This window comes from Ranitomeya imitator, chromosome 1, assembly GCF_032444005.1.
Source record: "Ranitomeya imitator isolate aRanImi1 chromosome 1, aRanImi1.pri, whole genome shotgun sequence".
In the NCBI taxonomy this organism is placed as follows: Eukaryota; Metazoa; Chordata; class Amphibia; order Anura; family Dendrobatidae; genus Ranitomeya; species Ranitomeya imitator.
In genome coordinates this window covers 836,265,612-836,292,656 of record NC_091282.1, presented here as the reverse complement: position 1 = coordinate 836,292,656, position 27,045 = coordinate 836,265,612, and the positions used below count along the sequence as shown (strand labels likewise).

Genomic DNA, 27,045 nt, shown 5'->3' with positions numbered 1-27,045 from the left:
GGGAGATGATGAAGAGATGGGGTGGGTCCCCTGTCCATTCAGCATGCGAGGTGCTGATGCTGGGGATTGGTGAGGAGAGTATGCTGTTGTCTGACACTGGTATTGGCCAGCGTCAGACAGCGAGAGGCAGGTGTCTTTTCAAACTACTGACTAGGCCCTGTGTGCACGCGCTCTCCTGCTTTGCCACACTGACAAGGGCGGCAGCTGCCCACGCAAGCACGAGTGAGGGTTGAGGCTCATGCACTGACGTGGGCCGTCGCGGCCCTTGAACCGAGAGAGCGCGTGCACACAGGGCCTAGTCAGATGTTTTAAGGGGCTGCCGGCTCATTGTATAGTTCAGAGCCGCCGACCCAGCGGGCAACTGCCCCCTTTGGCAGATTCTATGAAATAAAGCCCTTACATGGCTATGTCGGTGAAAAAATAAATTATAAAAAAAGGATTGGTAAAAGACACAAAAACAAATATTGACCAAGGCTAGATGGGGTAAAAAATTCTCCTGAGCTAAGATAGTGTTTCAAATTTCAAATGGCGCCACTGATGTTGTTTTGATTTCTTCTGAGAATATACATCTAATGTGCTTTTAGGTTATGTCCTAGTTTTAATAGGATTACAAAAATTATCTTTTGCAAGTGGAAATTGCTTAAGGAAATATTCAATTTTTTTTTTAGTTTTTGGAGTATGTTGTTTTTTTCTGAAGTCTTTTTGAACCTCTTGATTTTATAGTGTTTAGCCTCAAAGAAATGACTCGCAATTTATTTTTTTCTGCCACTAGACAGATGCCTATTGGAAAAAAAGAAAGCCTATGTGACGCCCTGAAGTCTTGAAGCTATTTTCACCAACAAAGGCTTTAGTACGAAGAATTAAATAAATTTCACAAAGCCTGTGTTAGGTGTCGAGCTCCCGCAGCTGCACAAGGGGAATCTTGAGACACCTCCGCTGCGGTCTCCCATTCTTCTTCAGCCGCAGTGGAGCCTGCTCGGCGGAGACGTCGGTCCCAGGGTCTGGCTCAGTCAGATACTATGCGCTTGGTTACTGCTGATCTTCCAGGCTCAGCCATTGTAACCAGCACTGTTCAGCGGTGAGCAGATGCTCCTGGGACTAAGTCCTGCTTTTCCTCCACTGAGCATGCCCACGGGACGACCTCTCATTGGAGGTCGGGGGTCACATGCTCAGGTCCTGAAGCAGTTCCTGTTAGACCACTAGGAAGGTCCTGGAGAGCTGTCTCTATAAAAGTATCAACTTATGTTCTTGTGTATGAGCTTAGCTACCTTGTGGTCTGTGTCAGCATGTGCTCAGGGTCAGCTGTATAGCCACTAGAATTCCGGCACCTCCGGAGAAGACTTTGTGTGTGTGAATTTAGGGCTGGCGTATAGACACTAAAATTCCGGCACCTCCGGAGAGGAGTTGTTTGTGTGCTGTTGCTGACTGTATGACCACTGTATGCTACCTGCTCCGTTAGTGAGCTGTGATCCTCTGTGAAGTTAACAGAGCGCAGCGTTACCTTTAATCCCGGCGACTCTGTGAAGCAACAGACTTTGCTCCTATACAGACCAAGTGATGGAACCCGTGTCTAATCAGGCGTAGATTAGACACGGTGCGAACGCACCTATACTATCTCCATATTTACTTGGTACGTACTGCCAGCCCCAGCAGCCTGTTCAATGCTTTTTCCTTGTGTCATTTCTCATAATTTCACACAATTTAATGACATCTACTGTTTGATTTATTTGCCTATGTGGATTGGATAGGTTGTTACTGACATCTGATGAGAATTTGATAGCACCTTTGATTTAATAGCACCTTTAGAAATACAGTGGGGAAAATAAGTATTTGATACACTGCCAATTTTGCAAGCTTTTCCACCTACTAAGAATGGAGAGGTCTATAATTTTTATTGTAGGTACACTTCAACTGTGAGAGTCAGAATCTAAAAATAAAACAAACAAAAAATCATTGGGGGAGCTCCAATGTTTAGGCACACAGGGCCTCTCTAAACGCGACATGGTGTCCGCTAACGATTGGAGCAAATTTTTCATTCAAAAAGTCAAATGGCACTCCTTCCCTTTCGAGCCCTGCCGCGTGCCCAAATAGTGGTTTACCCCCACATGTGGTATTCAGGAGAAATTGCCCAATAAATTTTAGGATCCATTTTATCCTGTTGCCCATGTGGAAATGAACAAATTGAGGCTAAATTAAATTTTTTGTGAAAAAAAAGTACTTTTTCATTTTTTCGGATCAATTTGTGAAGCACCTAGGGGTTCAAAGTGTTCACTATGCATCTAGATAAGTTCCTTGGGGGGTCTAGTTTCAAAAATGGGGTCACATGTGTGGGAGCTCCAATGTTTTGGCACACAGGGGCTCTCCAAACGCGACATGGTGTCCGCTAACGATTGGAGTTAATTTTTCATTCAAAAGTCAAATGGCGCTCCTTCCCTTCCGAGCCTTGCCGTGTGCACAAACAGTGGTTTGTGACCACATATGAGGTATCGGTGTACTCAGGAGAAATTGTTCAACACATTTTAGGATCCATTTTATCCTGTTGCCCATGTGAAAATGAAAAAATTGAGGCTAAAATAAATTTTTGTGAAAAAAAAGTACTTTTTCATTTTTACGGATCAATTTGTGAAGCACCTGGGGGCTCAAAGCGCTCACTATGCATCTAGATAAGCTCCTTGGGGGTCATTGACCAGAGTTAAACGGCAAGAACACAGACGTCTGAATGGGCTGTGTTTCTACTGTGGTGATTCCACTCATGCTATCTCTGATTGTCCTAAGCGCACTAAGCGGTTCGCTAGGTCTGCCACCATTGGTACGGTACAGTCAAAATTTCTTCTGTCCGTTACCTTGATCTGCTCTTTGTCATCGTATTCTGTCATGGCATTTGTGGATTCAGGCGCTGCCCTGAATTTGATGGACTTGGAGTAAGCTAAGCGTTGTGGGTTTCTCTTAGAGCCCTTGCAGTGTCCTATTCCATTGAGAGGAATTGATGCTATTCCTTTGGCCAAGAATAAGCCTCAATGCTGGACCCAGCTGACCATGTGCATGGCTCCTGCACATCAGGAGGTTATTCGCTTTCTGGTGTTGCATAATCTGCATGATGTGGTCGTGTTGGGGTTGCCATGGCTACAAGCCCATAATCCAGTATTAGATTGGAAATCCATGTCGGTGTCCAGCTGGGGTTGTCAGGGGGTACATGGTGATGTTCCATTTCTGTCAATTTCGTCATCCACCCCTTCTGAGGTTCCAGAGTTCTTGTCTGATTACCGGGATGTATTTGATGAGCCCAAGTCCGATGCCCTACCTCCGCATAGGGATTGTGATTGTGCTATCAATTTGATTCCTGGTAGTAAATTCCCAAAAGGTCGACTGTTTAATTTATCCGTGCCTGAGCACGCCGCTATGCGCAGTTATGTGAAGGAATCCCTGGAGAAGGGGCATATTCGCCCGTCATCGTCACCATTAGGAGCAGGGTTCTTTTTTGTAGCCAAGAAGGATGGTTCGCTGAGACCTTGTATAGATTACCGCCTTCTAAATAAGATCACGGTTAAATTTCAGTACCCCTTGCCATTGTTATCTGATTTGTTTGCTCGGATTAAGGGGGCTAGTTGGTTCACCAAGATAGATCTTCGTGGTGCGTATAATCTGGTGCGAATCAGGTGAGGAGATGAATGGAAAACTGCATTTAATACGCCCGAGGGTCATTTTGAGTATCTAGTGATGCCATTCGGACTTGCCAATGCTCCATCAGTGTTTCAGTCCTTTATGCATGACATCTTCAGAGAGTACCTGGATAAATTCCTGATTGTGTACTTCGATGACATTTTGATCTTCTCGGATGATTGGGAGTCTCATGTGAAGCAGGTCAGAACGGTTTTTCAGGTCCTGCGTGCTAATTCTTTGTTTGTGAAGGGATCAAAGTGTCTCTTTGGTGTGCAGAAGGTTTCATTTTTGGGGTTCATCTTTTCCCCTTCTGCTATCGAGATGCATCCTGTTAAGGTCCAAGCCATCCATGATTGGACTCAGCCGACATCTCTGAAAAGTCTGCAAAAGTTCCTGGGCTTTGCTAATTTTTATCGTCGCTTCATCTGCAATTTTTCTAGTATTGCCAAACCATTGACCGATTTGACCAAGAAGGGTGCTGATTTGGTCAATTGGTCTTCTGCTGCTGTGGAAGCTTTTCAAGACTTGAAGCGTCGTTTTTCTTCTGCCCCTGTGTTGTGTCAACCAGATGTTTCTCTTCCGTTCCAGGTCGAGGTTGATGCTTCTGAGATTGGAGCAGGGGCTGTTTTGTCGCAGAGAGGTTCTGATTGCTCAGTGATGAAACCATGCTTTTTTTTTTCCAGGAAGTTTTCACCTGCTGAGCGAAATTATGATGTGGGCAACCGAGAGTTGCTGGCCATGAAGTGGGCATTCGAGGAGTGGCGTCATTGGCTTGAAGGAGCTAAGCATCGCGTGGTGGTATTGACTGATCATAAGAACTTGACTTATCTTGAGTCTGCTAAGCGGTTGAATCCTAGACAGGCTCGTTGGTCGCTGTTTTTTGCCCGTTTTGACTTTGTGATTTCGTACCTTCCGGGCTCTAAAAATGTGAAGGCGGATGCTCTGTCTAGGAGTTTTGTGCCCGACTCTCCGGGTTTGTCTGAGCCGGCGGGTATCCTCAAGGAAGGAGTAATTGTGTCTGCCATCTCCCCTGATTTGCGGCGGGTGCTGCAAAAATTTCAGGCTAATAAACCTGATCGTTGTCCAGCGGAGAGACTGTTTGTCCCTGATAGGTGGACCAATAAAGTTATCTCTGAGGTTTATTGTTCAGTGTTGGCTGGTCATCCTGGAATCTTTGGTACCAGAGAGTTGGTGGATAGATCCTTTTGGTGGCCGTCTCTGTCGCGGGATTTGCGTGTTTTTGTGCAGTCCTGTGGGATTTGTGCTCGGGCTAAGCCCTGCTATTCTCGTGCCAGTGGGTTGCTTTTGCCTTTGCCGGTCCCGAAGAGGCCTTGCACACATATCTCTATGGATTTTATTTCTGATCTTCCCGTTTCTCAAAAGATGTCAGTCATTTGGGTGGTCTGTGATCACTTTTCTAAGATGGTCCATCTGGTACCCTTGTCTAAATTGCCTTCCTCCTCTGATTTGGTGCCATTGTTCTTCCAGCATGTGGTTCGTTTACATGGCATTCCAGAGAATATCGTTTCTGACAGAGGTTCCCAGTTTGTTTCAAGGTTTTGGCGAGCCTTTTGTGGTAGGATGGGCATTGACTTGTGTTTTTCCTCGGCTTTCCATCCTCAGACTAATGGCCAGACCGAACGAACCAATCAGACCTTGGAAACATATCTGAGATGCTTTGTTTCTGCCGATCAGGATGACTGGGTGTCCTTTTTGCCTTTGGCTGAGTTCGCCCTTAATAATCGGGCCAGCTCGGCTACCTTGGTTTCGCCATTTTTCTGCAATTCTGGGTTCCATCCTCGTTTCTCTTCAGGACAGGTTGAGTCTTCGGACTGTCCTGGTGTGGATACTGTGGTGGACAGGTTGCAGCAGATTTGGACTCATGTAGTGGACAATTTGACCTTGTCCCAGGAGAAGGCTCAACGTTTCGCTAATCGCAGACGCCGTGTGGGTCCCCGACTTCGTGTTGGGGATCTGGTTTGGTTATCTTCTCGTCATATTCCTATGAAGGTTTCCTCTCCTAAGTTTAAACCTCGTTTCATTGGTCCGTATAGGATTTCTGAGATTCTTAATCCTGTGTCTTTTCGTCTGACCCTTCCAGATTCTTTTTCCATACATAACGTATTCCATAGGTCATTGTTGCGGAGATACGTGGCACCTATGGTTCCATCTGTTGATCCTCCTGCCCCGGTTTTGGTGGAGGGGGAATTGGAGTGTATTGTGGAGAAGATTTTGGATTCTCGTGTTTCTAGACGGAAACTCCAGTATCTGGTTAAATGGAAGGGTTATGCTCAGGAAGATAATTCCTGGGTTTTTGCCTCTGATGTCCATGCTCCCGATCTTGTTCGTGCCTTTCATGTGGCTCATCCTGGTCGGCCTGGGGGCTCTGGTGAGGGTTCGGTGACCCCTCCTCAAGGGGGGGTACTGTTGTGAATTATGTGGCAGAGCTCCCTCCTGTGGTCACAAGTGGTACTTCGGCTGATTCTCTCTGTGAGCTTCTGTTGGTGGAGGGAAGTGGTACTGCGGCTTCTGAGTTTCCTCCCTCAGGTGATCTGGTGAGGTCGTTAGGTGCTTCTCTACTTAACTCCACCTAATGCTTTGATGCTGGCTTCCTGTCAATGTTCCAGTGTTGGACTTGCTTTTCACTGGATCATTCATGTGGCCTGCTGCTCTGCATAGCTAAGTTCTTCTTTGCTATTTGTTTGCTATTTTTTCTGTCCAGCTTGTCTAATTTGTTGCTGGAAGCTCTGGGACGCAAAGGGTGTACCTCCGTGCCGTTAGTTCGGTACGGAGGGTCTTTTTGCCCCCTTTGCGTGGTTTTCTTTAGGGGTTTTGTGTAGACCGCAAAGTTACCTTTTCTATCCTCGATCTGTTAAGAAAGTCGGGCCTCACTTTGCTGAATCTATTTCATCTCTACGTTTGTCTTTTCATCTTAACTCGCAGTCATTATATGTGGGGGGCTGCCTTTTCCTTTGGGGTATTTCTCTGAGGCAAGGTAGGCTTATTTTCTATCTTCAGGCTAGTTAGTTTCTCAGGCTCTGCCGAGTTGCATAGGCAGAGTTAGGCGCAATCCACGGCTGCCTCTAGTGTTGTTTGGAGAGGATTGGGGATTGCGGTCTGCAGAGTTCCCACGTCTCAGAGCTCGTTCTATGATTTTGGGTTATTGTCAGATCACTGTATGTGCTCTGACCGCTATGTCCATTGTAGTACTGAATTGCCTTTCATAACAGTGGGCCATCTGCATCTCATGGGCAAGTACTGTGTAATTGCCCTATCAGACTAAAAGTTGTCAGCCAGCCCTTTCACGTGACACCAGTCAGCTGCTCTAGCATGCACAAAGCCCTGCATTGGAGGCATGCCAACTGGGTGTTTAGTAGAGGTAGAAATAATGCTGCTTTATTTTCTAAGCAGCTATCTTCCATTTGCCTATTGCTAGAGCAGACTTAGTCTCTTTATATGTGTCAAAGACCACAACCAGGGGGGGTTACGCAGATCCACCCGCTGTTACCTTTTTATCATGAACAGTGGTCATAAACAGCCCCCTGCTGCCCCTATCATCAGGACAATTATTCAATTGACCCAAGATTATTGGAGAGCAGCTGCTGTTTCCTCTTCTAGGCCGATTATTGGGAAACTGACAGTGAGCGTATTGTATTATATACAACCGATTAAAAAAAAAATTCCTTGGCAGGTCACTGCCAACTCCACAATCACCCAAGAAATATTATTATCTGCCACCACTAATCGTTTTCCTTGCTGATTAAACACCCATTACAGGTAGCGTATGACTTTGGGGTGCAGTTCACAGAACAAGAGGAACAGAATTTCTACATTTTATGTTTAACCCAGAACGATAGGCAGTGTTTATAAAAAATATAGAAAAGATTTTACAAAAGGGACAAAATAATGTGATATACATGGTTACATAAAATAAAAAGGAACAAAAGAAACTTTCTAAATCTGCTAAATCTGAGACAAGGAATTCTCTCAGAGCTTAGCGAAGGGAGGTGCTCCCTAGGAAAACGGACAGGACCACATCAAGCTATACCTTCCTGAACTGACTATTGATTCAAACTCAGTTTCTGCTTTTCCATTTAAATTACACCCACACACTTTCTCTTGATGACTTCATGTGGGTCAGTTTGTGGGATGTTCTGGTTTTGTTAGAATTTTATGAAATCCACAACTTTTGAGATATCATTGTCCCAGAAGTTTCCAGACTTTAGATATTGACTTCACATTTTTTATCATGATTTTACTGTTACATAGATTCCAAATATGACAGGTGTAGCATCATCTATCATGACCGTTATTTAATTGGAAGGATCCTGGTGGCCCCACACCAATGTGAATGAATGCATCACGTCTCTCCCTCCGAAAATCTATATCTCAAAAATATTGGATAGACACAATCCTCAATATTCATATCTGACCATCAGAGATGGCGTGTCTGCAATCTGTGCCTGAGAAAGCATAGTTCTCCCAAGTGTAAACACATTTAAGCCGGGTAGTCATTTTCCTAAAACAGATATCCTGTTCCCCATAATAGATATACTGTTTTAATCACCTGAGCATTGCAGGGAACCACTGCTTCAAAGAGGATTTTAATTAGTTTTAGTCACTTCTTAGCCATACGTAATTTACTTCCTTCCCATATATTAAACATGTGGCCAAACTTCCAATAGGGATTTTGATTGTCAACTCTTTCTCCGGGAGATTTTATGGATCTTAATTTTTCTATGACAATGAATCTTTTCAATCTTTGAGTGTTTTAACAATGATATGATTTACCTAAAAATGCTGCACCAGATGTTTCTTTAAATGGATTCTCCAGTTTACATGTTTTTCGTGCATAAGTGAAAATAACAATCACCTTTAAACTCATCTAGTGTTTGTTTCCCAAAGTTTGCCACAGTGCTTTTTTGACAACCTTCAGCCGTGACATCACAATGGCTAGACTGCATGTGAACTGTTATTGGGCTCATTCTGTTGACATTGATATGATGGTTTATTGATGCCTGCTTCCAGAATACTGCTATCGTTTTCGATCGCAGTATTCCAGGGGTTAAAGTGCCGGATGTAAGCTGTGAGAATCAGCTGACACCCGGCCACAATTAGCTGCACACCACCCGTGTGCGCGGCCGATCGCTAATGACGTACTATTCTGTCCTTTGGAAGTAAGTCCCAGGTCACATGGACGGAATAGTACGTCTGATGGCAGAAAGGGATTAATCTACTAGTGATTGTTCTGTCCCCATCTTTGTTCCTCAACCAGTGTAAAGAAGTCCGGGAACAAGCATCAAAAGACTTCAATATTGTCTATCCTATCCTACAACCTCAAACAGTTATTCAAAACGTTTAACTCCCTCCCTGCCTCCCCCCCACTACCCCCACCAACCACCCTCATCTCTGCTGAGGACTTTGCCACACACTTTAAAAATAAGATTGACCAAACAAGGCAAGTCTTCATTGTTCAACCACCACAACCCCTTCGTATACCAGATCAATGCCCAAACCACATAACCTCCCTATCCAACATCACTGAAGGGGAGCTTAGTTTTCTCCTCTCCAAATCGCACCTCACCACCTGTGCGCTCGACCCCCATCCCATCCCACCTCATCCCCAACCTCACCACCACACTTATCCCATCCCTAACCCACCTCTTCAACCTATCACTAACTTCTGGTACCTTCCCTTCTGCTTTCAAACAAGCCACAATCACACCTATCTTTAAAACACCAACCCTCGATCCAACATCTATGACCAGGTATCGCCCAATATTGCTACTCCCATTCGCTTCCAAACTCCTGGAGCAGCACATCCACGCTTTCATCCCACCTCTCATCTAACTTGCTCTTTGACAATCTACAATCTGGTTTCCGCCCCATCACTCAACTGAGACAGCCCTGACCAAAATTACTAACGACCTAGTTACAGCCAAAGCTAACAGACAATACTCTATACTCCTCCTCCTAGATCTGTCCTCTGCTTTCGACACAGATGACCACTGCCTCCTACAACAGATCCTCTCCTCCTTTGGCATCAAAGACATCACTTTATCCTGGATCTCCTCTTACCTTTCCAAACACACATTCAGCGTCTCCGCTCCCACACTACCTCCTCATCCCACCCTCTCTCTGCTGGAGATCCCCAAGGCTCTGTCCTAGGACCCTTACTCTTCTCAATGTATACACTTGGCCTGGGACAACTCATAAAGTCCCATGGATTCCAGTACCACCTTTATGCTGATGACACTCAGATCTACCTCTCTGGCCCAGACTTCACCTCTCTGCTGTCCAGAATCCCGGAGTGTCTATCTGCCATATCCTCTTTCTTCTCCTCTCGCTTCCTCAAGCTCAATGTAGACAAATCTGAATTCATCATTTTTCCTCCATCTCATAGATCTTCGTTACCTGACCAATTTATCGCAATTAGCGACATCCCGCTTTCCCTTGTACTTGAAGTCCGCTGCCTCGGAGTAACCCTTGACTCTGCCCTGTCCTTCAAACCGCACATCCAAGCTCTTTCCACCTCCTGTCGCCTCCAGCTCAAAAATGTCCTTTCCTCAACCCTCAATCTACTAAAATGCTTGTGCATACCCTCATGATCTTCCGCCTTGACTACTGCAACATCCTTTTCTATGGCCTTCCTACTAACACCCTTGCACCTATCCAGTCCATCCTTAACTCTGTTGCCCAACTAATTCATCTCTCTCCTCACTAATCCTCTCCTTCCCCCCTCTGCAAATCTCTTCACTGGCTCCCACTCCCTCAGCGTGTCCAGTTCAAATTACTAATACTGACCTACAAAGCCATCTATAACCTGCCTCCTCCATATATCTCTGAACTAATCTCCTGATATCTTCCCTCATGTAATCTCTGGTCCTCCCAAGACATCCTCTCCTCCACACTTATTCGCTCCTCATCCAATCGCCTCCAAGACTTCTCCGGAATATTCCCCATCCTCTGGAATTCTTTGCCCCAACACATCCAACTATCAACCACATTCGGATCCTTCAGACGGAACCTGAAAACCCACCTCTTCAGGAAAGCTTGCAACCTGCACTGACCCCGCTGCCTCCTCACCACTACCTGAGCTACCGCCTCACCAACACCAGAGCTGCTGCAACCCTCAACCTATAGTCTCCTTCCCCACCGTCATGTAGAATGTAAGCTCGCAAGGGCAGGGTCCTCGCCCCTGTATCAGTCTAATTGTTAGTTTGCTTACTATAAGTGATATCTGTAATTTGTATGTAACCCCTTCTAATGTACAGCACCATGGAATCAATGGTGCTACACAAATAATAATAATATTGTCGATCACGCTCGTTTCAGTATAATAGAAACACGTCACCCTTCTGCATTTATCCCACACTCCTGGTATTGGCTTGCAAATACTGATGTAAAATACTGATCACACTAACGTGGCCTTACTATGATTTTTGCGCACCACAACTAAGAAATGGGATGAATGACAAGCAGAACTTTTCTTCTGTCAGCTTCTGAACTGCATTTGCACAGAGATACTATCTCTCCGCTGCATACAAGAGTATGCCATCTATCCTTTTTCTTTTAAGTCACACTGGAGCATTGTGTTGCCCCTTTCAGGATGCTTTGGCTGTTAGTTATCAAAACAGTTTTCATTTGCCTAGTTTCAGTATGAACAATTATATTTTTACACTCTATACTGTTTCTTACATGTTTTTATTCTTTCAATTTAGGGAGAGTCATTTGTGAGGAAGCCAACAGCAACATGCATTCTTTCATAGGAACACTGGAATGGAAGGGAGAGAAATACTCTTTGGACAATGATTGTATCCTCCTAAGGGGATGTAAGATCCGGAACACTAAATACTGCTATGGACTGGTCATTTATGCTGGTACGTATGTGATTAGAAACAATGTATAACACGTTATTACACTAACATAAGTCTCATGTTGGTTTAACCCCTTAGTGACAGAGCCAAATTTAAAAAATCTGACCAGTGTCACTTTATGTGGTAATAGCTCTGGAACGCTTCAACCAATTCCAGTGATTTTGAGATTGTTTTTTCGTGACCCATTATACTTTATGATAATCGCAAATTTAGGTTGATATGTTTTGTGTTTATTTATAAAAAAAATATCAGAAATTTGACAAAAATGTAAAAAAAAATAGCAATTTTCAAACTTTGAATGATTATTCCTTTAATCCAGATAGTCATACCATATAAAAACATTAATAAATAATATTTCCCACATGTCTGCTTTACATCAGCACCATTTGTAAAATTATATTTTTTTATATTAGCATTTTAGGAAGTTTACAAATGTTTTTTTTTCAAAGAAATGTACAAAATTATTTTTTTAAGGGCCCATCCAGGTTTGAAGTGTCTTTAGGCGTCCTATATATTGGAAAAAAAAGAAACTGATACCATTTTAAAATCAACACCTCCTGACCTACTGAAAACTGCTGTCAGGTAGTTTATTAACCCTTCAGGTGCTTTTCAGGAATTAACACAGAGTGGCATGATAGGAATGAAAAAGTTGATTTTTCCCACCTAAATGTCGCTGACTTTTTAACAGGTCAGTGTGACCGGCAGACTTTAAGACCGCTATTTGCTCTTGAATTGCCATGACAAACATCAGGACCACACAATCATGATCTCAGGGTGCAGATGGGGATAAAGAGGGAGCCCCACACTCTTTTAAACATTTTTATGATATAGTCATTATTGATGGCAGCATCTAAGGGGTTAAACAGATATGCACACTGACAACACTGATCATGGCTGAGGCAGCAAATTGTCAGGTAGAGTGTACAGCCAACAGCTGCTGGATTGTCACCTGTATGGGAATGCTATTCTCTTATATCTCAGGTCAGTAAAAAGACATATCGGCAATCATTGAATTACAAATGATCATTTCTGGATAAGCTTCCTCCACAATGCAAGTGACTGTGTCTCATATTCCCCCCTTTGCCCAATGCAGGAGGTTTTGGCACCTTCACTCGCTAGGCAGGGGAGTCTGGATAAGGCATCTGAATCTTTTCCCTCAACCACCTCAGAGGGGTATGGCCAGTTTTCCCTCAACCACCTCAAAGGGGCATGCTCAAATACCAAAATAAACCTACGGCCTGGCAGGTAGTCCCTCAGGGTAACCACGGCCCATTTTATGGCCAAGCACTCCTTTTCGACTATGGCATAGTTTCTTTCACATGATGAGAGCTTCCGGCTGAGATACAGGATAGGATGATCCTCCCCATTCACGTCCTAAGACAGTACGGCTCCAAAACCGACTTCTGACACATCTGTCTGGATGATGAACTCCTTGCTGATATCTGGTGCGGTCAGAACCGGATGCTTACATAGAGCCTGCTTCAGCTCCTGGAACGCCATCTCAGTCTCTTCAGACCATTTAACTAACTTTGATCTTGTACCTTGAAGGAGGTCCATCAATAGTGCGGCAAGCATGGCAAACCTTGGGATAAACCGCCAGTAGTAACCCACAATTCCAAGAAACACTTTCACTTGCTTCTTGGCCAGTGGCTTTGGCCATTTCTGGATTGTCTCAATCTTGTTTATCTGGGGCTTGATTTCCCACCTCCCAACAACATAGCCTAGGCATTTGGCCTCTTCCTTTCCTACGGCACATTTCTTTGGGTTGATCTTGTATCTTTGGTAGATGAAGACCACGATGTCACCCAGGTAGGCGGCGGCATACTTCTTATGCCAGGACTCGAGCCAAAGCTCTCTGGAAGGTTGCTGGATCCCCTTGTAGACCAAAAGGCATTCTGGTGTATTGGAAACACCCATCAGACTTCAAGAAAGCCATCTTCTCCTTAGCACTCTGGGACATGGGGATCTGCCAGTAGCCCTTTGTCAGGTCTGGGTTTTAATGTACCTCGCAGTCCCCAGTCTCTCAATGAGTTCATCCACCCGGGGCATCGTATACGCATCAGATTTGGAGACCTTATTCAGTTTGCAATAATCGTGTCTGAACCGCCACTCACCATATGGCTTCCGCACGAGGACAATGGGACTCAACCATCCGCTTATTGACTCTTTGATCATGCCAAGGTCTTACATCCTCTTCACCTCATTGGCTATTACCTCCCGATGTGCTTCGGGAATGTGATAGGGCCTGAGGTTCACCCTTACATGTGGCTCTGTCAACACATCATGCTCGGTCACCTACGTATGCCTGGGCAACTCAGAGAAGAGGTAGCGGTTTTGCTGCAACAATTCCTGACACTATTGTCTCTGGGTCAGTGTTAGAGTCTCTGCCACAGTGATGTCAACCACTGTTGCATTGCGACTGGCTCCTAGGCAAGGGGTTTCCTGTGGTTCCCGTTCCCGCCACGGTATATTTGGTACGGCTTCCTTCTGACTGGCTGGTGTTCCTTGTAATTTACTTAGCTCAGCTTCTCCACCACCTCATATGGGCCTTACCACTTGGCCAAGAACTTGCTCTCTACCTTGGGGATAAGCACTAGCACGTGGTCTCCAGGCTGGAACTACCTCACTCTCGCTGACCGGTTGGGCACCCTTGCCTGAGTTTACTGCGCCTGCAGAAGATGCTCCCTCACGATCGGTATCACTTTTGCCATCCTTTCCTGTAACTGGGCGACATGCTCTATGATGCTCTGGTATGGAGTGACCTCAGCTTCCCAGGTTTCCTTGGCAATGTCCAGGAGTCCTGTCAGATATCGATCATAGAGGAGCTCAAATGGAGAGATGCCAGTTGAGGCTTGTGGCACTTCTCTGATTGAGAAGAGCAGGAACGGAAGCAGATAGTCCCAATCTCGGCCATCCTTTTCCATGGCCTTCTTGAGCATTGCCTTCACGGTCTTATTGAAGTGCTCTATTGGGCCATCTGTCTGTGGATGGTAGACTGAGGTTCACTGCGGGGCAATCTGAAGGACCTTACACAATTCCCTCATCACCTTGCTCATCATCAGAGTTCCTAGGTCACTCAAGATCTCCTTCAGTTGACCTGTCCATGCAAACATATGAACCATTTCCCTGGTGATGCTCTTGGCAAAGGCATTTTTGAGGGGCACTGCTTCCGGGTACTGGGTTGCATAGTCCATGACCATTAAGATGTAATGCTGCCCTCCTGCAGATTAAACTAGAGGCCCCACTAGATCCATGGCAATCTTTTCAAATGGGACCTCTATCACCGGCAATGGAACTAGGGGACTTTGGAATTGTGTAGAGGGATCAGTTATATGACAGGTGGGGCAGAATTTACAATAATTTAAGATCTCATTGTAACACCCTGGCCAATAGAACCTCCGCATTACTTGTTCCTGTGGTTTCTCAACCCCCAGATGTCCCCCCAAAACATGTGAATGGGCCATGTCTAACTCCCTCCGCTGGTAGGGACCTGGAACCAAAAGCAACTCCACAATCTCCCCTCCCCTCAGTGTGGTTACCCGATATAGCAACTCGCCATTAACGGCGAAATGTGGGAACCTGGTGTCAGCCCCCAGCTCTTGAGCAATCCCATCAATTACAGACACATTTTTGAATGCATTCTTTAGGGTAACATCCCGCATTTGAGCAGAGCCAAAAATTCCCCAGAAACCCCCAGATCAGTAACCTCAGCCTCACTGACCTCCACCTCATCCTCGTCACCCTCCATGACACATAACAGGAACTCCTCCACCTCTGGCTGTGACAGGGATTGAGCAAGGTTGGGCTGGCTTCTGTCTGAGTCACTTATCATCACAGGCTTCCCCCACACGTCCCAAAACAGGCTGATTATCACGGGTGTAGTAAGTCTTTCACAACCCTGACCTCATGGGATTTAGTGCCACAGTGGGCTGATGGTCTACACTGCAAGCAAAGTATTAGCAGCGTCGGCCTAGACTGCAGTCCATCTGCTCAGAAGACAAAGGACAATGGGCAGCAATGTGTCCAGGACCGTGACACCGCTAACAGATCAAGTCCTTCCCAGCAGTCTTTTGCACCACTTCAACGGGACGTCAGGCCTCCCACATTGGTGGCTCAGCAGTGCCACCGGCTGATCCCCATGCCGCATTGATGCAATAATTGATGCAAAAGGAGCCCTGACCAAGTACTGCGTGCATTTACTGAATATACATTTTAGTAGGCTGATTATCACGAGGTGTAGTAAGTCTTTCACAACTCCGACCTCATGGGATTCAGTGCCACAGTGGGTTTTTATACAGACTTGGGCAACAGGGTAGTCCTTGGCATCGCCGCGGATACAGCAGACACCCACGTGTTTCCCTGGAACCAGTTGGTGGGGGAGGGTAGACCTTATCAGGGTCACCAAACTCCCCGAGCCCAATAGTTCTGATACCAGCGACCTGTTTACGATCACAGGACATGACTGAGGCCCACCCCCGGGCTGATGGTCTACACTGCAAGCAAAGTATTAGCAGCGTCGGCCTAGACTGCAGTCCATCTGCTCAGAAGACAAAGGACAATGGGCAGCAATGTGTCCAGGACCGTGACACCGCCAACAGATCAAGTCCTTCCCAGCAGTCTTTTGCACCACTTCAACGGGACGTCGGGCCTCCCACATTGGTGGCTCAGCAGTGCCACCGGCTGATCCCCATGCCGCATTGATGCAATAATTGATGCAAAAGGAGCCCTGACCAAGTATTGTGTGCATTTACTGAATATACATTTTAGTAGGCCAACTTTTCAGATTTTAACATAACTTTTCCAGCTGGTGTCATAAAGTATTCTAATTTACTGAGATAATGACTTTTGGGTTTTCATTAGCTGTAAGCCATTATCATCAATATTAACAGAAATAAACACTTGAAATAGATCACTCTGTTTGTAATGACTATATAATATATGAGTTTCACTTTTTGTATTGAAGAAGTGAAATAAATTAATTTTTGATGATATTCTAATTTTGTGAGATGCACTTAATGTTAGGGCTAGCGGAACGCAAGAAATAATTATAAGGATGGAATAAGGTGCGTTGGAAGCCCTGAGTCCACTGTGCAGAGATGAAACCTGCTGCTGAGTAATGACAGACTATATGGTGGTATAATGTGGATACACACACGGGTTAGCTTCACCCGGTATGAAGGAAGCGAACGCTGTAGCGTCACAGGGCCGCGGTACTGCAAAAAGAGCGCAAGCAAAGAGTCACAGAACTCTGTCCCAAGACTCAGGGAAAGAGTTCCTCTAGACCACTTGCGCTCGACACCGCTACTGGGGTGTCAGAGATTAGCAAAAGTAATAATTTAAAATACAAGAGAAAATCGCGCTGTTAAAACCCAAGATACGTCTTTGAGCCAAAAAAACAATATTCAGAAGGAAGGCACAGAAACTAGTGTGTATAGGTGTAATGCCTACCACCTTACGCGTACTCAAATAATAGAATGTGTCACAGAACCAAATACACGCTTGTACCTTGTCTGTACATAAAACTAGAGTGGGCCACTAATATTAATGAGTAAAGTGAGCTGACTGAACTAGAGGTAAATACCTATATGAATCCAGATGAGTCGCCCGTTGTTCTGTCCGAGGATCTTCAGTAACGCTGTATAATGAAGATGAAGTCTTTGGAATCTTTGGCGGTAAGTGTTCTGGAGAGCTGCCCCGGTCTCTGGCAGCTGCTCCGAGTACCGAAGTCCAAAAGGGGACGGAGATGCACCGTCTCAGGACGGCAGCGCCGTGATGTGCGATCAGTGTGCACGGCGCATCTAGTACGGATCGCGGTAAGGACCAGAATAAACCGACGCGTTTCGAAAACAACTGTTTTCTTCCTCAGGGCTGGTCCTTCCCTTGTTTCCTGGTCCTTTATATACCTTCCGCGATCCACTTATGCTAATGAAAACCAAACAGTTCCACTCCACAGTTCAATCCTCTAGGGGTCAGTGTGTCTAATAGAAAAATCCATTTGCTCTCGGTTCTGGACATAGCTTTGATATAATTCCCCCCTCTACAGTGTGGATGTACAATTTCCATACCAAAAGCTTCCATTGTTTGAACAATTCCTCCATGTACCTCAATAAAATGTTTGGAAAGCGGATGACCAATAAATTTTTTCTTTATGTTACGTATATGTTCATTTAATCTAATTCTCAGCGGCCTTTTAGTATGCCCGACATACATTTTCTTGCAAGGACACTTGATGATATAAATGACTCCAGTTGTAGAACAGGTTATGAAGTCATTTATCCTATAGTTGGAATCCCCTTTTTCTATACTCATGGTATTGTGAGTGTTAATTTGCTTACACATGTTGCATCTGCGACATGGAAAAAAACCTCTTAGTGTATTATGGAAAAAGGAAATGTTAGCGGGAGGAGATTTGTTCTGAATTGTAGGGGCAACCATATTCCCCAGGTTCACCGCCTTCTTGTATATAAATCTAGGACCAGTGGATATCTTATCTCCAATAATTTTATCGTCCTTTAGGAGATGCCAATGTTTATTAACTATTTTGCGTAGCAAATGCGAATTAGTATTGTATTGCGTGATTATGGGGATGGCTTCGTTATTTGCTTTCTATGCTCCAGTAGGATCAATCAAATCCTGGCGTGATTTAATAAGGGCATTATTTTTAGCTGTGTTCAAAATGTCCTGTTTATAACCCTTCTGCACGAATTTGTTTGTCAGTGCTTCCGCCTCGATGCTGAAGTCTTCAATTCTTGAGCAATTCCAATGTATACGCATAAATTGGCTTTTGGGTATATTAAGTAGCCATATAGGGAGATGACAACTGTCCAGGGGGATAAAACTATTGGTATCTGTCGGTTTATAAAAAGTCCGAGTTTGTATTGCACCGTTCTCAAAAATTTGTAAATCTAAAAAATTGATGACCTTAGTACTAATATTCGCGGTAAATTTTAAAAAGAATTCATTTTTATTTAAATTACTTAAAAATTTTTTAAGAGTATTAGGTCCATCCGACCAGATAAAAACAATATCGTCGATAAAACGCTGCCAGAGGACCAGGTCCGCCCTAAGTCGCCCCCCGTAGAGGTTAGCGTAACTCGGTGCGAACCTGGTCCCCATAGCAGTACCCCACTGCTGGGAGTAGTAGTCCTTATTGTATATAAAATAATTATGACTTAAAATAAATTGCATGGAATCATATAAAAATTCGATCTGTTCACTAGGAATCATAGAAGACTGATTCAAGAAATGTTTAGCAGCATTACACCCTTTGTTGTGATCTATAATAGTGTATAGAGAAGTAATGTCCAATGTGCCGAGTATAAAATGGTCTTGCCACTGTATATTCTGCAATAATTTTAAAATATGGGCACTGTCTTTTAGGTAAGATGGTAATGTTGGTACAATTTTTTGCAGGTGGCAGTCCACATATCTTGACAAGTTAGCAGTTAAACACTGGATACCAGATATGATTGGTCTACCTGGTGGGTTGGTCTGGTTTTTGTGCACTTTGGGTAGATAGTAGAACACAGCAAGTCTCGGGGTAGGGTTATTGATAAACTCATATTCCTGTTTGTTCAATATACCCCTCTCAAACCCTTTATTGGTTAGTTCTTTCATCTCTTTGATGTACTCCTCAGTGGGATCTTTCCTGAGTTTTTTATATGTGCTTGGATCATTAAGGAGACGCATGGCTTCTATATGGTAAGCTTCTTGATCCAATATAACGATACCCCCCCCTTGTCGGCAGGACGTATAACTATTTCTTTGTTATGCTGAAGCAGTTGGATGGCCTTTTTTTTTCTCATGGTTAGGTTATATTTATACTTCTGACATTTTTTGTCATTTAGTTGTTGAATTTCATCTATTACATTCTTTTGGAACGTTTCCATTTGTTCCGAATATTCATTCATGGGATGAAATTTAGATTTATTTCTCAAGTCTGTATGCACATATATGTTGGATGACAATTCTCCAGAGATTTTTAAAATGGGATTTTTTATATAGTGCTTTTTGATGGCAAGTTTCCTCATAAAGAGCTTAATGCCTATAAAGGCATCAAACTTGTTAAATCGACTGGCTGGAGCATACTTGAGACCTTTTTGTAATAAAGATGTTTCATCCGGATTAAGAACATGTTTGCTTAGATTAAAGATCTTTTGGGAATTCATTTGCAGGTCTTTTCCTAGTGCTTTCTTCTTTTTGGTGAGTTTCCTGCCTCGACAACCCCTTTTGCATGTTTTTTTATACCCACTTGAAAAAAAGGATGTCTGATGTTGGTAGTGTTCCGAGTCTTTGGTGCATTTGAATTCCTTATTTTCCCTTTCTTATTATTGGTTTTATTTCCTGAAGTTGCTCTGTTGGTGGGTGGGCCATGTGTACCCGAATTCGGTTCACTGGAAGTTTCTACAGCTGGGCTAGTTAAAACCCGAAAGCGATTATGGGTATTTGTCGAGGTAGAAGGGAGGGCCACAGGTGACTGGCACTGACTATGTCTACTCTCAGTTGGAGTGTTAGGTAGATTAGCAATCACCTCTTCTGTGGGGGACTGCGCCGTTCCAAATGATGGTGAGGGGGTTGCATGTAAGGGAATATCTCCGAAGTACTCCCATCAATATGATCAATAGTCTCAAAATCGGGTTCAAGTAATAGAGAATCTTTAAATGTGCATTCGGGAACTGCATCTTTACCAAATTTTTTCTTTTTCTTTTCAATTATTTCTTGTTCTTTATTATAGATTCTATTACGAATGCTGCCAGATAGTTTGATGATATCAGGATGTTCTTTAAAAGGTCTAATAATGTCAAATAATTTAGAGATCTTCTCCTTACTCACCACTAATTGTTTCCTTCTTTTTTCTATTATAAAATCCACTTCTTGTTTAGAAAAAGAACGGAACATAGCGTTCCATTGTAGTAGTGTATCAGGATCCCCAATATCTCCTGAAAGACTTTTATGAACTGTGAGACCTTTGGGGATACAGTCATATGAAATATATCTTTCTAATGTTGCCACCTCCCACATGTCTCGCATTTCTTTAATCAATAATTGCTCTAATGTCTTTAATGATTCTTTGACATGTGAGATATCCTCCCTGTTAGTATTTGGGGAGTTAGGTTGGTGGGATAGATTAAAAAATCTGTGTATATTATTAATACGGTCTTTCCTATCAGTCCATAAATCCCCCATATTGAAAGTTCGGCACAAAGAAAAAACCCCGCAGCCTGCTTACGATGTGGTAAAATGAAAATCTATATATAAAAAATATATGAAGCTGCACAAGAGTGTGTGTAGTGCCGCTCTGGCGGACGCCACTAACCACCCAGACTTGGGCCAGGAAAGCGCTCTACTAGCGCACGGTGCCGCACTGGCGGTCACTGCTATCAGACGTTGTATCGTGTGCTAGCTGTGCGGGATAGCACTGTCGGGTGCTAGGTAGCTTGCACCATTCACAAACAGTCAACAACACTAGGGATGGGAATGATTCGGAGCTTTCATCCATCGACAGATATACATCCACACACACAATAATAAGTTTATACTAGCACATGGCCATGCAGCCATGCGAACCTTTTATAGCGGAAGCTCTCCAGGACCTTCCCAGTGGTGCAATAGGAGCTGCTACAGAATCTGAGCATGTGACCCCCGACCTCCAGTGAGAGGTCATCCCTTGGGCATGTTCAGAAGAAGAAAAGCAGGACTTAGTCCCAGGGACGCCTGCTCGCCGCTGATCAGTACTGGTTACAATGGCTGAGCCTAAAAAGGACAGCAGTAACCAGCTGCACAGTATCAGCTTGAGCCAGACGCTGGGACCGACATCTCTACTGAGCAGGTTCCACTGCGGCTGGAGGAGAATGGGAGACCGCAGCGGAGATGGTTTGAGATTCACCCTGTGCAGCAGTGGGAACTCGACACCTAACACTTGTATCTTTAAACATTAATCTGTAGATGTAAATCTCCATATTTAAATAAAATATGCCATATAATGACATGTACAAAAGTAATAGTAAAGTGCATGTGCTTTAAGATGATTGGTTCTTTATACATTTTTATTTAGTGGAGCATTATCAAATCCAAAAGTGTAGGTCCAGGGTTAGGTATAGGAGATTCTAAGCTGTACCTAATTAACTGAATGTTAATAGGTCAAAGAGTGCCTACTGTAGAATATCACAAAATATATAAAGTGCAAGTGCTTCATCTAAAAAAGGTAATATTCAAACACATAAACATCAGGTCCAAAGGAAAGAGATTCACAAGTGGTAAATATGAAATGTCCACCTGTCCTTTGAAATGCATTCATTTTTAATCCCTTTCCTTTGTTCATGTGTTTGGATGTCGAAGCCCATTAAATAAACCTATTAGCAATATCAGTGCTGGAGCCTTCTCTCTGGGTTTTATATCACCAAGGCTAGGCACCTCAGTGACACAAATACTTCATCCAGGACTTGTCTAAGTGTCATCCTACAACCTGTATGAAGAGAGATAAGTATTAGCTTCAGCCATGTTTAACACTTAGACAGATATTGCACGTGTGCAACACCTTTTGTCTAAATTGATCATGTGAGTGAATTTGTGTTTGTAGCTGCTTAAGGCCACATTCACGCGTGCAGTTTTTGGTCAGTATTTTACATCAATATTTGAAAGTCAAAACCAGGAATGGGTGAAAAATGCAGAAGTGATGATGTGTTTATCTTATACTTTTCCTCTGACTGTTCCACTCCTGATTCTTGGTTACAAATACTGATGTAAAATACTGACGAAATACTGAATGTGTGAACATAGCCTTTGCGCTGTATAATGGATAAGAATGCCTGAGTGAAACATGTTGCTGCTCTGTTTCAAGTGTTACTGTTATACACTCTGGGCTGGGTCACGTACTTTGAATTTTGGTTTCTCAGCACCTGGCAATGGTGAGGTCCTGGCCCCCCAGTGTGGATTATAAGTTCAAATGAATGTATAAAAAATGGTCCAATTTTCATCCAGTAAAAATGGAAAATTTTGCATTATATTTTCATCCATATTACATCCATCTTTATGCATCAGCAGTTAAGTTTCCAACATGAAATACAGTTTCCTGTGTGAAAGAATTGCAAGATTTCCGTAAACATTGGATGCTATTCTAATGATCCGTATAGAATCCGTTACTTTTTTAGCGCAGCCATAGACTTGAATGAACGAGACTCATTTGAGAAACGAAACAGACTAGTGCAAGCGCCAATTTTTTTCATATTGACAATAGGTCCATTGAAAACAAGAGGAAACTTAACAGCTCCATTAGTTAAACTTGTGCTGTCATCTTTTCTCTCGGTCAGCACTCGGACTGGAAATACACTTAGCCTTGGGATGCAAGAAGGGTGAGCTAGATTCTCCTTGCTATATTTTAAAATTGTTTGCATCTAAAGCAGAGGTGTCAAACTGCATTCCTCGTGGGATGCAAACAGGTCATGCTTTCTGGATTTCCTTGTGTTGCAGAGGTGATAATTTAATCACCTACACAGCATGATTCCAGCATCTTGTGCAATGCTAAGGAAATCTTGAAAACACGCATGGTTTGAGGCCCTCAAGGAATGCAGTTTGACACCCCTGATCTAAAGTGGCAAATGTTAAATCAAATCATTAAGGGGTTAAGGTTTTCTGGACAGGTTGGGTTTTACAATTGGTGCCCAAATTATTACTCTTTTTTTTTTATTTCTGGAGACTCCTCAAGCTGTGTCGTTATATTGTATCACAATAAGATAAAAATTGCAAAGATTTATTCCTTCAAACGCTTTGTATTTTGGTTGTAGGATTTGACTCCAAAATAATGAAGAATTGTGGAAAATTCAAAGTAAAGAAAACTAAATTGGACCTCATGATGAATTATATAGTTGCCATTGTAAGTATTTCTATTATAGCATTACATTTTTAATGAAATTACATATCAATTATACAGTATATAAACTCCTCAAAATTGAATTTGCAACACTACAGGATGGATAGACATGTTTGTGATCTGCAAATGATAAAAGAATGCAAACAAAATTTTCTAAATATTTCGATTTATAACAGCATCAAGTATTATTATTATTATTTATTGCTATAGTGCCATTTATTCCATGGCGCTTTATATGTAAGGAAGGGTATACATAATAAAAACAAGTACAATAATCTTAAACAATACAAGTCATAACTGGTACAGGAGGAGAGAGGACCCTGCCCACGAAGGCTCACAATCTACAAGGATGGGTAAGAATACAGTAGGCGAGGGTAGAGCTGGTCATGCAGCGGTTTGGTCAATCGGTGGTTACTGCAGGTTATAGGCTTGTCGGAAGAGGTGGGTCTTCTGGCTCTTTTTGAAGGTTTCCATGGTAGGCGAGAGTCTGATGTGTTGTGGTAGAGGGTTCCAGAGTAGGGGTGATACGCGAGAGAAATCTTGTATACGATTGTGGGAAGAGGAGACAAGAGGGGAGTTGAGAAGGAGGTCTTGTGAGGATCGGAGGTTGCGTGTAGGTAAGTACCGGGAGACGAGGTCACAGATGTATGGAGGAGACAGGTGGTGGATGGCTTTGTACGTCATGGTTAGGGTTTTGTACTGGAGTCTCTGGGCAATGGGGAGCCAGTGAAGGGATTGACAGAGGGGAGAAGCTGGGGAACAGCAGGGGGACAGGTGGATTAGTCGGGCAGCAGAGTTTAGAACAGATTGGAGGGATGCAAGAGTGTTCGAGGGGAGGCCACAGAGCAGGAGGTTGCAGTAGTCAAGGCGAGAGATGATGAGGGCATGGACTAGGGTTTTTGCAGATTCTTGGTTGAGGAATGAACGGATTCGTGAAATATTTTTGAGTTGAAGTCGGCAGGAAGTGGAAAGGGCTTGGATATGTGGTTTGAAGGAGAGATAAGTGTTAAGGATTACCCCGAGGCAGCGTTAAGGATTACCCCGAGGCAGCGAGCTTGTGGGACTGGGGAAAGTGGGAAGCCATTTACTGTAATGGATAGGTTCGTTGGGGGGGTCACGTGAGATGGGGGAAAGATGATGAATTCTGTTTTGTCCATGTTAAGTTTCAGAAATCTAGCGGAGAAGAAGGATGAAATAGTGGACAGACATTGAGGGATTCTGGTTAGTAGGGAGGTGATATCTGGTCCAGAGATGTAGATCTGTGTGTCAACAGCATAGAGATGATACTGAAAGCCATGAGATTCTATGAGCTGTCCCAGGCCAAAGGTGTAAATGGAGAAGAGCAGGGGCCCTAGGACTGAACCTTGTGGGACTCCGACAGATAGGGGGCGAGGAGGTGGTGTGGGAGTGGGAGACGCTGAATGTGTGGTCTGTTAGGTATGATGAGATCTAGGATAGGGCCAAGTCTGTGATGCCAAGGGATGAGAGGGTCTGTAATAATAGGGAATGGTCCACTGTGTCAAAGGCAGCCGACAGGTCCAGGAGGAGGGGGACAGAGTAGTGTCGCTTGCTCTTGGTGGTTAAGAGGTCATTGGTGACCTTAGTTAGGGCAGTTTCAGTGGAGTGGTGTGACCGGAAGCCAGATTGTAAGCGGTCGAAGAGGGAGCAAGAAGAGAGATGGGAGGACAGTTCAAGGTTGTTCCAGTAGCTTGGAGGCATGGGGGAGAAGTGATATAGGGTGATAGCTAGTGTGGTGCAGTGACCCACGTTACAGCCAGGGGGCGCTGTGTGTGCACTTCAAGATGCGCTTGGAGGCATAAATGTGATGAGACAAAGTCCGGCAGGAGTGTAAATGGCCGGTGTGTGTGTTGCAGAGGAAGACACTCTGCGCTGTCAGTCTGAAGGTAAGTTGGTGTGCTGGGACCTATAGTCCCACAAGTAATTGTGTAATGCTAATGGGAGACTGGCAGGGCTAGTTATGAGAGTTGGGAGGGTCAAACTAGCCACACACACCCACACTCCAACCCAGGGGAGTGGTTACACCTAGATAATGTGACCAGGGTGTGGGTCACATGTTTTCCTGTGTATGGATCTGTTTGTTCCATGTGCAAGGTCCTGGACGGTCGGTGTTGGAGTCTCCTGGCATTGGAGAAGTCCTGGAAGCACCTGAGACCGTGGACCTAGTGGATGGTCATTGTTGGCTTGTCCTGAAGTGGGCTGGAGTCCTGGAAGCACTGTTGAGGCTATGGACTGAATGCTCAAGGGTGTTGGATTGTCCTGGGATGGGCTGGAGTCCTGCAAGCACCTGGTAAGAGTGTGAGTCCTGGAATGGTCAGAGTGTTGGATTGTCCTCGGATGGACTGGAGTCCTGTAAGCACTTGGTAAGATCATGGACTGATGGCCTGTGTTTTGGAAGTACCTGTGATTGGACTTCCTGGAAGCACATGTAAAGGCTGCATCTACAGAGACTGAGACAGTTTCTGTGTTGGGGAAGCTACAGTTCCTACTGTGGGTCTGGACTATCCGAGGTGCCCTGGTCACAAGGACGGTGATCTCAGTGAGGCAGTTTCCCTGTGAACTAACACTTGTAGGAGTCATTATGTAGAGCTGAAGCTCCTGAGGTAATCCCTGGTATGGGATAAAACCTGTAATATACGGCAGAGACGTATCTGCCATTGGAACAGACTGTCGGGGTTTAATATGTTCCGTTGATGCATGTAATGTAATGAACAGAAAAGACGTGACTACCAAATGTTTTGTAAAGCCACACGTGTTAAAGTAACAGGCTGTGTGTAACCTGGCTTACGGTGCGGTTTATGATGCTTTAATTAACTGGAACTAACTTAATTTGTGTGAGAAATCGTGCCTGTATGCATTATTCCCGTGCAAAGCGAGTGTCCCCCAAGACCTGAATTAAGGGAAACGCTACAATTGGTGTTTCGAATGCGGGCAACGCCCCAGAGGCACATGTGCAGTGCTAGAGGAGTCGACGGTCTGACAGCCATATGTTATACTGATCAGGATCAGTGAGAAACTGCTGTAACTCAGCAGGGTTATGAAGGTGACAAGTGTCTTGCTGTGACTCGCGGGGTTACGAAGGTGACAAGCATCTTGCTGTAATTCGGCGGGGTTACAAAGGTGACAAGCATCTTGCTGTAACTCGGCGGGGTTACGAAGGTGACAAGCATCTTGCTGTAACTCGGCGGGGTTATGAAGGTGACAAGCATCTTGCTGTAACTCGGCGGGGTTACGAAGGTGACAAGCGTCTTGCTGTGGATCGGCGGGTCCACGAAGTCTGCGGTAGAGCATTGTGGAGTGCAGCTGCAGTTGCAGCAAGAGGTTCAGCAGCAGCAGCTTGTGGTTGCCAGCAGGAGCTGGTGAAGTGTTTGAAAAAAAAAAAATTTGTGTTCCAGGTTGTGCAGACTCTTAAAGGGCCAGTGCGACCCAAAGAGACATTTTTTCTGTACTGTGTGAACTGGTGCTGTAGAGTACCGTGGGGAGTCCACGGAGGGTACCCCAGGGAAGAGGTGGTGTCCCTAAAAGGGTAGTGTCCCAAAAATGGTGCGGAAAACCCAAAAAGGGATGGTTGCCAAAAAAGGGCGGAGTCAAAAAAGGGGGCGGTATTCCAAAAGGTAGTAG

General features: G+C 44.3%; 1 protein-coding gene across 1 annotated transcript in view; it reads left to right on the top strand.

The window, feature by feature from the left end:
• The window catches only part of ATP8B3 (ATPase phospholipid transporting 8B3), a 652,733-nt gene that overhangs the window by 293,931 nt on the left and 331,757 nt on the right, over nt 1–27,045 (top strand). The window contains exons 9-10 of the mRNA XM_069740644.1: nt 11,382–11,540; nt 23,321–23,409. Coding sequence (XP_069596745.1) covers nt 11,382–11,540; nt 23,321–23,409 — 248 coding nt within the window. The remainder of the gene's footprint in view (nt 1–11,381; nt 11,541–23,320; nt 23,410–27,045) is intronic.